The sequence below is a fragment of the Cynocephalus volans genome, chromosome 3 (assembly GCF_027409185.1).
Source record: "Cynocephalus volans isolate mCynVol1 chromosome 3, mCynVol1.pri, whole genome shotgun sequence".
In the NCBI taxonomy this organism is placed as follows: Eukaryota; Metazoa; Chordata; class Mammalia; order Dermoptera; family Cynocephalidae; genus Cynocephalus; species Cynocephalus volans.
In genome coordinates this window covers 178,431,173-178,442,925 of record NC_084462.1, presented here as the reverse complement: position 1 = coordinate 178,442,925, position 11,753 = coordinate 178,431,173, and the positions used below count along the sequence as shown (strand labels likewise).

Genomic DNA, 11,753 nt, shown 5'->3' with positions numbered 1-11,753 from the left:
CTAGTCGCCCCCAGTGCTCCGACTCTCTGGGTCTTTTTGTCTGTAGTGCAGATTAAACGTCACGTCCGCACTTGAACTTGAATTTTATCCCATTGTACAGAGGCAGCCCCAGCCATAGAGAGACCGAGAGCTCCCAGAGAACCCGGACTCCGCCATCTTCACGTTGCAATCTATAGCTCCCAGTCCGCGCCCGCACCGACCCAGGCGCACTGGGCGAGCCACCCCGCAGCCCCGCTCCCCCTGGGCCCGCGGCGCCAGGGGAGCGCCGGGGAGCGCTCGCGGGGACTCGGCAGTCCCTCCGGCCGGCGCCAGCCTGCCAGGTGAACTGGGAAGGAGCCGCTCCTGGAGTCCCCCCCAGAGCCTCGGAAGGGTCAGTCTCCGAGAAAAAAAAAACCAGGCAGCCCGCAGAACACCCAGAAACAACCGAGCCGGGGCAGTTTTCCATTGCTTTGGGTTTTTTGAGGGGGCGGGGTGAGGGGGTACGAGACAAATCCCCAAGTTTTCTTTGCTTTTTTTTTTTTCCTTTTTGCCTTTTCTTCTTTTATTTTTATTTTTTTATTTGTTGGCATTTTTTCCCCTTTCCCCCCTCCTGGTAGAAGTGCGCTTTCCACCTACCAGACTCTGAAAGAAAGTGTCAGGAGCCGGTGCAAAATCCGGTTTAAGTTCAAGAAGACATTTGGAAGTCCAGGAGGCCAAGCAGTTTGAAGAAGAAGTGTAAGAGATTTTTTTTTTCCCTTTACAAGAATATATTTCTAAAGAATCCAGCCAGTCCGCGGCAAGCCACAGCAATTCTTTTTTTTTTTTTTTTGCCTCTTTCTCCAATTTTAGATCGGAAGGATTTTCTTGCTTTTTCTTCCCTTTTTCTTTTTGCAAACAAAACAAAAAACAGCATAGAAGAAAGAGCAAAATAAAGAAGAAGAGGAGAAGGAAGAGAGGGCAAGAGAGGAAGGGAAAAAAAAAAACCAAAACACCAACCCGGGCAGAGGAGGAGGCGCAGCGGCGGCGGCGGCGGCGGCGGCAGCGGAGGCAGCTCGGACCCCTCCCCTGGTTCCCCCCATCAGTGCAGCTCTCCGGGCGATGCCAGAATAGATGCCGGGGCAATGTCCCGCCGCAAACAGGGCAACCCGCAGCACTTGTCCCAGAGGGAGCTCATCACCCGTAAGTGTCTGCGGCGTGCGAGCCACGGGCCGGAGGATGGGGCTCCGGGCGCCCGGGGCTGGGGACACCAAGCCGGGTGCAGCGGCCGGGCCGGGCGCCGGAGCTGCCCGCGGGCTGGCAGAGGCTGCGGCGTCGGCCGGGAGCATGGTGGGGGGGCGAGGGGCCCTAGGAAAGTTTCTTGGCAGCTCAGGGAGTTGGGGCGCGGTGCAGCCTGACGCGCCTCGGGCTCGGGGGCCTGCGGAGCCGGCTCCGGGCCGAGGAGGGGGCGCGCAGGCTGGAGGAGGTGTGTGTGTGCGCGCCGAGCCCGGCTGGACGCTCGCCCCTCTGAGCGGCGTGTGTGGCGGCGGCGGCGCTGGTGGCGGGGTTTGGAGAGGAGGGGGAGGGGGCTGGGGGAGCGGAGGGGGAGGGGGAGCCGGGAAGTGGGGAAAAGTTGGAGAGCGCGTGGGTCCGCGCTGACGGCGCGGGCGGAGGAGAGTGGGGTGCTCTGCGGCCTGGGGGAGCCGCACGACGAGGGGCGGCCGCCGGCTTCGGGTCCCCCGATCGCTGCGCTCGGCCCAGCAGGGCGCCGGCCACGCCGGTCCTAGGATTCTGCAGCCGCCTTTCTTTGCTCTGTCTGGCTATTTGCAAAAGAATCCAGCTGCGCGGCACTTTCCCGGGCTCAAACTACCCCCCCCACCCCAATTTCCCCACCTCCGTTTGTCTCCTGGGATGATCTTGTCTTCTTTCCCCCACTCCAAAAAAAGGTGGGGGATTGGGCTTGGTGAAAAATCCCCGCCACGGGGGAAAAAAAAAAAGAAGGTTGTCAGGAGTGGGAAGAGAGGGATGCGCTTGTAAAATAGTAAAAAAAGGAAAAAGAAAAAGAGACCTGGCCATCTCTTCCCCATCCTTCTGTCTCAGTGTCTTTCATCTCTCCTACCTAAATAAACAAGGCAGGTCGCAGTGGAAATAAATCCACGGGCTGAAATCCTGGGGATTGCAAGCAAGGGCTGGGGCGGGCAAAGTCAGGCGGGAGAGACGCAGCAGCTTCCAACGCCCCGGTTGTGTTTATTTAGAAAACGGAAAAAACGAGCGTGAGCGGGCCAGGTGCGGTGTTTTCAGGGGAGCCCCGCACAGTCACACCGGGAAGGTCGGCTCCAGCGCTCCCCACCCGCCGCAGCCCGCGGGGCCGCTTCTTCGCCGCGCGCGAACATTTCCCTGCCGTTCTTTCTCTCGCGGTGCCTGGGTCGCCGTTGCCTTTTTTTTTTTTTTTTTTTTTTAATTGCAATAGAAATAAAACATCCTCTGGGTGCCATCGAGACCGGGGGCAGGTTGTATTCCTGCAATCCTTCGCGCACGTCGCCGGGCTGGGGCCGGGCTGCCCGCGCGGAGCTGGAGAGGGCTGTGCGCCCAGCCGCCGCCGAGGACTGGCTGTGAGGCGACCGAGAGCCGAATATTTATGTTATATTTTAAAAAATTTAAATAAATAAATAAATATATAAAGGGGTTCTCCCCTCCCCTGAAAACCCAGCATAGGAGCCATCTGCTCGGAGCAATTGCTGTTGCCATCTCTCCTTTGTTACAGCAGATACATTAGTAAGAATTGTGGATTTATTATTATTATTGTTTTTTGGGGGGATAGATATTAAACTGGGGTTTACTTGGGAGAGGGATGCCTTTTTGGAGGGAGGGAAGAGGAATTCTCTTTTATTTTTATTTTTTTGCCATTGCAACACCAAGGAAGACTCACTGGTTGCATTTAAAACAAAATGTTTTGCAACCAGATTTGAGCCTGGTTTGATCAAGGTCCTTTTTGCCAGTTGACATTTCGATCATTTAGGAAGCCACAGCGATGGCTTATTCTACATTCTCTCCCTCCCCTTTAGGTGGGGTGGTTGTTAAAACGTCTATACTTGCAGACGCCTAATTTCTCCAGGAGGCAATTTGCCCCATGTAGCCTCTGTATAATTGCAAGGGTTGTTTTTGAGGAGGGGAAAGTGGGGGGTGGGGGGGGGCGTCGGGGAAGGGGGGATTGTTGGGGGTGCATTGCCAAGCTGGCAGCAGCGGCAGAGCCAGGAGCGTTTGCAGTTGTGTGTAAGGGGAAGATGCAGGTAGGTTTGCTTTGCTTTCCCTCTCCTGGCATTCCTGGGACAGCAGGAGAAAGCCCTGGCCAGAAGGACTGGTGGCAGCTGGGCATGGGGGCGAGGGGTGCCTGGTGTAACATCTTCCATCCTTCGTTTATTCCCTGTCTCTCTCAGCCTTGCTCAGAGCCATGCTAGGGGAAGCCAGCTGCCACTGGAACAGTGGCCGGGAGGGAAAAGAGAGACGCAAAGGAGAGGAGAGATGGAGACAAAAAGAGGGGAAGGAGACAAGGGGGCAAAGGACATCCTTCTTGTCTTCCAGGGGCACATGGGGCCCAGAGTACGTGCACCGGTTGGAGCAGAGAGAGTGGTCCAACCAGTTTTCAGACAAGGCTATTTATTATCCAAAAGCAGCTGGTTTTTCGTCTGTCTTCTGTCACCCGGAGGTGGGAGCAAGCAGAGAAAAGGCAGGGATGGGATGCAGTTTAGGTTGCCTGGCTTCTGGAAGTGCCTCTCCACGAATGATAGGGCAGTTGTAGATTTAGGGTGCTCTGGAGCCCTGGCTAGCAAAGTGGGTGCTGCCACAGTCCCATCCTGGGGGTTCACATTTTAGCTTTTAAATGTGAAAGAAACCACCTGAAACGTGGTACATCTTTATTAGTGGGGTGGCCTGTGGGGCAGCAGCCTCAGGTTCCTTACAGATGATGCAACTTAGAATAACTGATGGCCTGGGAAGGAAGAGCACACAGACAGCATGGATGATCTTTGTCTGGGGGTAGTGGGAGAAGGGCTTCATAATGAGCCAGTTACATTTGCAGACAGGGCCGGTGGGAAGAGGAGTGAGGTCTAAAAGTGAGAGTGTGGGAGACAGCTGGAGATGGAAACCTGGGCTTCTGGCTTGTTTCAAAATGTTCGACCCAGATGGATGTGTCTTTTAAAACTGGAGGACAGACACAGTTAGTTACTGATAAAAACAAACACAAAACAATACAGTGACAATGGCAAAGAGGGGAGGTACGGGGCAGCCAGCGGCTGACCAGGCAGAGGGAAGGGTCATTGCCGGCTGTGCCGGACAGGGCCAGGGTAGAGGAAAATGTCTCCAAGTCCATGGAGGAGCTAGAGGCTTTCTGAAGAAACTGAAGCAAGTAAGCTGTCCATGGTCAATTACATAACCCCAATTAAGGTGATTTTTCAACAACCCACCAACAGGTTTGCTTGGAAGATTAGTAATTTTCCGTATGAATTCACGATTTTGCAAAACAACCGGAGACCAAGATTGGACGTGGAAGTTAGGCTGTGTTAATTCCATGGTTGCCTTTTAAATTAGGTTTTGCTGTTGCTGTATGTTTTGAAGGCGGCTGTGCTCACAATGATCTTAACTCCCCAGGGTATAGTATATCTCCAGTGGTCCACATATCTTTCAAAATTGGGCCTCTGATAAATTTCATAAGATATGGGCCCTCTTTTTTTTTTTTTTTTTTTTGGTAGTTGATGGGGGGAGTGAGGTTTGTTTCCCTTCTGCACAGAAGGGAACCCCATATCATTAGAAGTGTGATATAAGTCAGCTGCGCTGATTCCACGGGAGAATAAAAATGTGTTCATCAAAGGTGTTATGCCAGGCTGATTTTATTCATTTGTAATTCACACCTGAGAGAAAACAGCAGTGAGCATATTTTAACAACCCCTAATATTTTTAAAGTGTATTTTTTCACTACCTGAATATTATATATATTTCTTTTTTTGAGGGGGGAGGTTGCTCTCTGCCTGTGTCTCGGCCTTGGCGATTTTTGTCTGACATTCAAAATATTTTGTAACAGAAAACAAGTCATTCTCAAGTCCTGGGGTGAATGCAGTCAGTTTTGTGAAGCCGGCCTTAGAGACATAGAGGGAGGTAGTGGTTAGAGGGTTGGCTGTGATGCTTTGCTGACCACTGTGCTGGACTAGGTGGGTCTTACTTGGTCGAAGGGAAGGCCAATTTTGGGTGCATTTGACAATAATTAGAATTATGTCTCAGGTGAGATGGAGGACATAAAACAGTCTGATTACAGTTTCCCACTGTGGATTGCACCAGTTTCCAGCGCCTCGTCAGAACTGAACTCTTGGCACCATCTTACAGCCTAGAACACGGCTTGCACCAGCCTTTACTTATCCCCTTTTCATCTCCTATATCGATTGCTTTGCATTTTCTGTTGCTTGTTGTGATAAAATACTTTCCAAAATAAACTTTCAGTTGAATTGGCTTTTGGTTTGATGGCACGCCTGAACTGCTGCGCCTGGCGCCACTTGGCAGCTAGGGGGAGCTCGGTGCCCGTGTCATGGCTTGGCGCCGTTGCTACAGTGGGCTAAGAACGGGCTTCCATCAGCAGCCGCAGCAGTTTACGTTGCTGCAAAATGTCTTAAGTGTGAAGTTGTAATATTGATTTTCCTGCAGAGATTCGTATAGGACAAAATGAGAATATAAGTTTGAGAAATCTATTTTCAAGCTATTGCCATTGATTTACAAGCCTTCACTTGGCAGATGGCATTTTCTTTTCCTTTAATTTTCTTTCTTTTTAACAATTAAAATTGTTAGTTTCGAATGGGTGTGTTTTCTCCGATTGGTCTGTGGTCTTGACATTCTGAAAATTTTGTTATGTTGTTAAGGCATTTGTGATTGCTTGGGGGTCGGGGAAGAGTGTACATCGTTTTGGGTAAGGGATAGTTTCCATTTCTGTGTTGCATGTCACAAACCCAGGGAACAGCCGAGAATCGCTGCTTTTGGGAGTCCTGCGCCTAAAACGGCCTGATGAATAGAAATCCTTTTAGCTCACATTTTATAACACTTGGATTCTCAATTCCATTTATTAGGTAATGTTCCTACTGTTCTAAGGAAAATAGCACTGATCCCCAAAGATATAAAATGCCAATTCAAATACCATGTAAAACTTCGTTTGGAAGGAGAGCATGCTTGCTAGAGCCAGCACTGGTAATACCTTTCACCCCAAACAGTGCCCTTAATGGATGGCTTTTAATGAGACTGTTTCTCCCCTAAACATGTAATTTAGTGCTGGGGAATATGTGTGCTTTTGATCCCAGGATTTCTAGATCTATAATGTCTTCTTTTGCAAGTTCAAGACATCTGCAGAGCGTAGTAACCCTGAGTCTTACGCTCGAGTTCAATACATGGGCAGAAGAGGTTCCTCTGCGACAGGAAAGAGTGCTTTATTCTAACCTGAAAGAGAAATAAATTAGGTCAGACAAAAGCCTCGCGCTGTCATCAGCTGGAGAGAGAGCCTTCACTCTCCAGTACAGAGGGCCAGCCATTTATCTGATGATTTCTCTACTTCATTTTATATTTGAATTGAGCCGGTTGTAAGCATATAGTGGCAGCAAGCGCGTTGGACAACTCTGAGATGAAGAGGCACGGTCACCCCACCGTCTTAGGCTAGGTAGTGGCCTCGGGCCTGCAGAAAATCGTTTTGAAAAATTCAGTTTAGAGATGCCCAATCCTGTGCTTTGAACTTGGGGGAGTTTCACAAGCAGTAGCTAAACACAGATCACAGATATGACATTGTATGAAAAACATACATTATCTATATATATGAGGGGAGGGAAAAGATGGGGGTCATCTTCTTGTCCTTTGAGGGCTCACCTTCATCTCCTGTGGACTCTCTGCTTTGTCAGCCCTCTGGCTGCCCAGTTAGGCTTCATCTTTAGCTGAAATTCTCCAAGGATTTGGCCTCTAGGTTAATGCTGGCGTCACATCTGGGGAGGACAAGGGGAAAATAAATGCTCTTTGGGGACTGCACCCTGCACCACATGGTCAAGTTATTGATGCCTGCTGAGCAGCCTTCTCTGAAGACGATGTTAGCTGTGGACAAACTTACATAATTTTTAATGGGGAGGGAGCACAGAAGAACACCAGGAACGAACGTGTGTCATCCAGCTGCTCTGAGTATGGCTTTGTCACTTTGCAGCCCTCTTTATTTACTCACAGGACCTGACCTGGGGTTCTGTGTGCCCCTGCTCCCTGCTGCCACAAATCTTCTTTCCGGTCCTGGGGAGCCAAACGTCAGTGAGATCTGCTCACAATTTGTTCCCCGGTTCTCTGCCCGTCCCCGTTCGTTGACTGCCTCCTGGAGCAGTGGGTTTTCCCAGGACATGTATGCAAAGTGTCGAGAGCAGGCTATTCAGAGGCACATGAGAGCAGAGGGACACACTTCTTGCATCTTCTGCACGAGCCTGTGCGGGGGGTGAGCAGAACATCCTCCTTTTACTGGCAAAAGTGACACTAGATCGTGGTTTGATTAATGGAGCTACATTCACGGGGACTTGCGTCCGGCATTTTGACATATGCAAGTCTTTTGTGTAGTTGCTGAAATTCAAGAAATTCATTCTTTTTTTCTCTTTCTGTGGCAGCTGATAATTTGCTTGGGTGTTGAATTAGCCAGCCCAGGCTATTTTACTGTAATGAAATCCCAGACCACACAAAATTAAGTAACTTCAAAGTTAAAAAAAAACAAAAACAAAATAACCCTCTGCTTTACGTAGCTATTTTCTGACCCCCTCCCTTCCACTGGACTGCTGAAATACAAATACATTTGTGAAAGGTTCTAATGAGTTCTCTGCTAAAACATCATGAAAAATGAATCAGGAAAGTTGAATGCCAATGTTATTGTGATTAACATATGCATCAGAAATGGATGCAGTGCTAAAAATTAAAAAAAAAAAAAAAAAAAAAAGGGAGGGGATCATATTTAAATGCCCACCTTGGAAATGAGACGTTGAAAGCAGCTCTTACCCTTGCTATTTTGCTGTTGGCCTCAGAGAATCTGAACTCCTCCAGCTAAAGCCTTGCAGTCCGATGTCCTGCAAGAAACCCTTTTCTTCTGTACCTTTGAAAAAGCATGATGTTAAATAAAACAAATCTCTTTATTTGGCCACAAGGAGTGCTTTTATATCACATCATTATGAGCCCTGTTGTGGCCCTGAAGACTTAAGGTATTTGTAGTTTTATAGAACCTGCTAAATGTGTTTAGAAGGATTACTACAAAAAGTAAAAGCAGTGGTAAATCTTTTTATTTTCTTTAAAGAAATTATTTTATTTATCAAAACATAGAGGACTCCATTCTTTGGTATCATGGACTTAGCTTTCTATTTGTAGCTTTGTAGTAATGGCCAGGATCTGTGAATACACTGGAATGCTGTTTTCTTTCTTTATTTGTTCTTTTTTCTGCTCTTGAATTGGTGTGACCTGGACTCCTGAGCTCTGTTTTTGGGGTTCTGGAGAGATGTATGTGGTGCGGGTGGGGAGGAGGTTGGACTAAGTTTGTAGAACAAGTTAGGATATTTTTTCGGAGCTGTCTTTCATCTGCCTAAGTATCCTAAAGCCAGGCTGAAGTTTTGTAGGACAATCTGTAGCTATGGTTCTTCTCCCCACACCGTGTGACTTTCCCATCTGGAGTCTACCGACTAGGGCTACGTGAGTGAGGTTCTTCCTGTTCACAGATCAGGAATCCCCACCCTCCTGGAAAGCAGGCTGGGCCCACACTTTCCCTCTTCTGGCCAAGTCAGCCATAATTCTGGTCATTTTCCTGGGAAAGGAAACCCACGTTGGTGATCATGTTTTGCACCGGCTGTCTTCTCTCCTCCCAGACGTCAGAAATGGTGAAAATTTCATTTTGAAGTGTGTGCTGCGGTTGGCATGGAACAGACCACCTTGTGGGGTGGTGGCTGCCATGTGGACCCATTCCTCCAGGGAGGAGGCCTTTGGAGGGTCTCGGGGAGGTACAGGGCTATGACACCTGCAACAGGCTGGACTCCTCAGACCTACCGAGAGGGCAGGTGATCGGGGCAAGAGAGTTCATGTGTATGATGTTGCCACTTCAGAGCTGTGCCACATGTGTCCTAACCCTTCATGGCCCTGTGCCAGCATTCCTCCTAACACGTACCTTGCACTTATCGCCAGTCCCTTCTCCGCTGGGCACTTTATTATTCCCTCTGTCAGGAGAACTTCATAAAATCTCTTGTTGTGCCTTTAAGCGTCATCTAGTCATAGATTATTTTCTCCACCAAGAATTGATTCCTGCTTGCTCCCACCCACCCCTCTTCTCCTCCCCTCGCCATGGTTGTTATTTTCTCTGGGATCCAATAAATTAAAAATTGATGGCAGCACAGAAAGTGTTGTGCTTCGTTGAGTGCGTGTTGGTGGCGTTTCGGTGTTGCCTGGCGTCTCAGCCCCACCTCGAGTGTTCATGGGGAGGAGATTGAAAAGATCCCTTTGCAGATTATTGGTAAGCATGGGCTTGCTGGCAAAGGCTCCGTCTTCGTAGGAAGCAGGTGTAAAGTCTCGGGTGGATGGATGCTGAACATTTCTTGTAAAGACACGTACATATCATGATGGCGGCTGTGACGTTGGTGGCCACGATTTTAAGAGCCTGGCACCCCTCCCCCCAGCATCTTTCCCCTACCCACACTCCCATCACTGGAACAGTAATTCTGCATATGTTTCTCCCGAACTGTGTCTTAGCCATTAGAGATTTGGATATGAATCCAGGCAGGGTAAAGGGGAACACAAGCCCATGTGCTGTGTATTCAGCAATGCACATGTGTGCTGTGTATGTAGCAATGCCCACATGTGTATATGTAGCAGTGCACACATGTGCTATGTATGTAGCAATGCACATGTGTGCGTGTACCCAGCAATACACATGCCCTGAGCTCTGGGGACAGCGGGCAGCTGACCTCTTGGCTGGAATTCCCTGAAGGGCAGGTGCAGGGACAGTTGTTAGAGATGGACCAGGGCGGGGATTGCTGTGTGTGGGGGAATCACTGGCCAGGTAAGGCCTTGCTGAGCTCTTGCAGCTGCTAGGGGCTTGTGGCTGCTTGGCTGGGCCGGTGTTAATGATGTCTTTCCATTTCTGTCTTCTGCCCCAAATTCCTTCCCAGCCAAGCTGAGGCATGGGGAAGTTTGTCTTAGGATCAAGCGCTTTCCTCTCCACTTACAACGATGTCCATTATTGTTTGTGAAGCCTGATTTCATTGCTTCTAAATGCGTTTACCAGCTGGGAGTAGGCCCAGCCTTGTAAATAAAATGTGGTTTTGTTGTAAAAGAAACTCTAAGTCTGTGTGTGATTGTGCCTGAGCGTGTGTGTGTGTAAATATGTAAAATGTCTGGGCACTTAAGGACTTAACTTTTCAGAACTCACCCCAGTTCTCTGATATCTGACGTTTGAACAAGTTGCCTGCTGTATCCATTTATTTTTCCTCTTAATGAGTCAAACATTTTAGCAATTGCTCTGCTTTATTCAGCTCCTAATATATTGAGAGCAGCAATATTTTGCAGGGCTGCCTGACACTTGGGGAGCTTTCATAAAAGCTGAAATCATCTCAGAGGAAAACCTCATCTTTTCCTTATTTTTTTAAGGCCCAGCTTTGCTGGACAAGGCTGCAGGAGGGGCTGGATTTGTAGGTTCTGGGGATTTGAAAGGCTGTTTCTATTGGTCTTTTCTCTTTCCTGGTGCTTTCTTGTCTCTGGGTGGCAGTTTGGGCCACTCTGCCTGTCGGAGCGGAGGCCTAGTGCACTTAGGCTGTGAAGAGCCGTGAGACTCAGGTATCCACAGGGCCAAGAGGGAGGTAGTCGGAGGACCAGACAGGTTCTCTCCTTGCTCTTCTCAGGGCTTGGCCAAGTGGCTCTTTCCTCTTTTATTTTTCCCATCATCGATTCAGTTCTAAGAAGGGACACACACACACACACACACACACACGTACCCTACATGCCTAGCTCAGTATCCGCCTGCCAGCGGAAATGAAACCACAGTCTTTGGGGGTGTCTCCGAAAGGCTCAAGCCACGAGCTTTCAGGCCCAGCCGGCTACCTCGGTCTACCCGCTCTGGCCCAGAAGTTGGATGGTTTTAGGGTTCAGGGTGACTCTGCTGCCTGAATGCTGGGGGTGACCTGGCTGCCTTTGCTTGGAAGTGTCTCACGAAACAGGCCAACGCTCAGAGCCCCACAACCTGGGGGGTGGGGAGAGGAAACCCCATTCTTTGGAGTCAGTGAACACCCTGTCGTCTCAAGGAGTTTTACTTTCAACGCTGAAAGTGGGAGGGGAAGGAGATTTTTTTTCTGGTTTCTTTTCCTCCCAGACTCCCTTAGAGGCCGTGAGTTGGATTGCTGGTCTGGGAGGTGGAGATCTGAGTTCAGTGCTGAGCCCTGGAGCCCTGGATAATCCGGGGCTGTCTGTGGGATGCCAGCAGGGCCTGGCTCCCCAGGTCAGTTGGCTGCAGGGGACTTGATGCAGGAATCAGAACTGCAGCATAGTAAATGGCTTTGGAGACCTTCAAACTCAATTACTGGGGCTCACAGGGCTTGCTGCATGAGGAAAGTGAAAAGGAAAAGACTGCCAAAAAGAGGACAGAATACCAGATGTTACCAAAAAAGAAAAAAAAAAAAAGGAGAAAAAGGAAAAAAAACGCTTGTACTGAGTCTTGGCAAAAGAGGGAGTGGAGAAGGGGAGGGATGCTTGCGAACGAACAGGCAAATGTGAACTTTGCTAATTTT

General features: G+C 49.3%; 1 protein-coding gene across 5 annotated transcripts in view; it reads left to right on the top strand.

Moving 5' to 3' along the window:
• The first annotated feature begins 1,100 nt into the window (after positions 1-1,100).
• Positions 1,101-11,753, top strand: part of BCL11B (BCL11 transcription factor B) — an 89,394-nt gene continuing 78,741 nt past the window's right edge. For all 5 annotated transcript variants that reach the window (XM_063091036.1, XM_063091034.1, XM_063091032.1 and 2 more), the window contains exon 1: positions 1,101-1,158. In XM_063091036.1, the coding sequence (XP_062947106.1) occupies positions 1,101-1,158 (58 nt within the window). The remainder of the gene's footprint in view (positions 1,159-11,753) is intronic.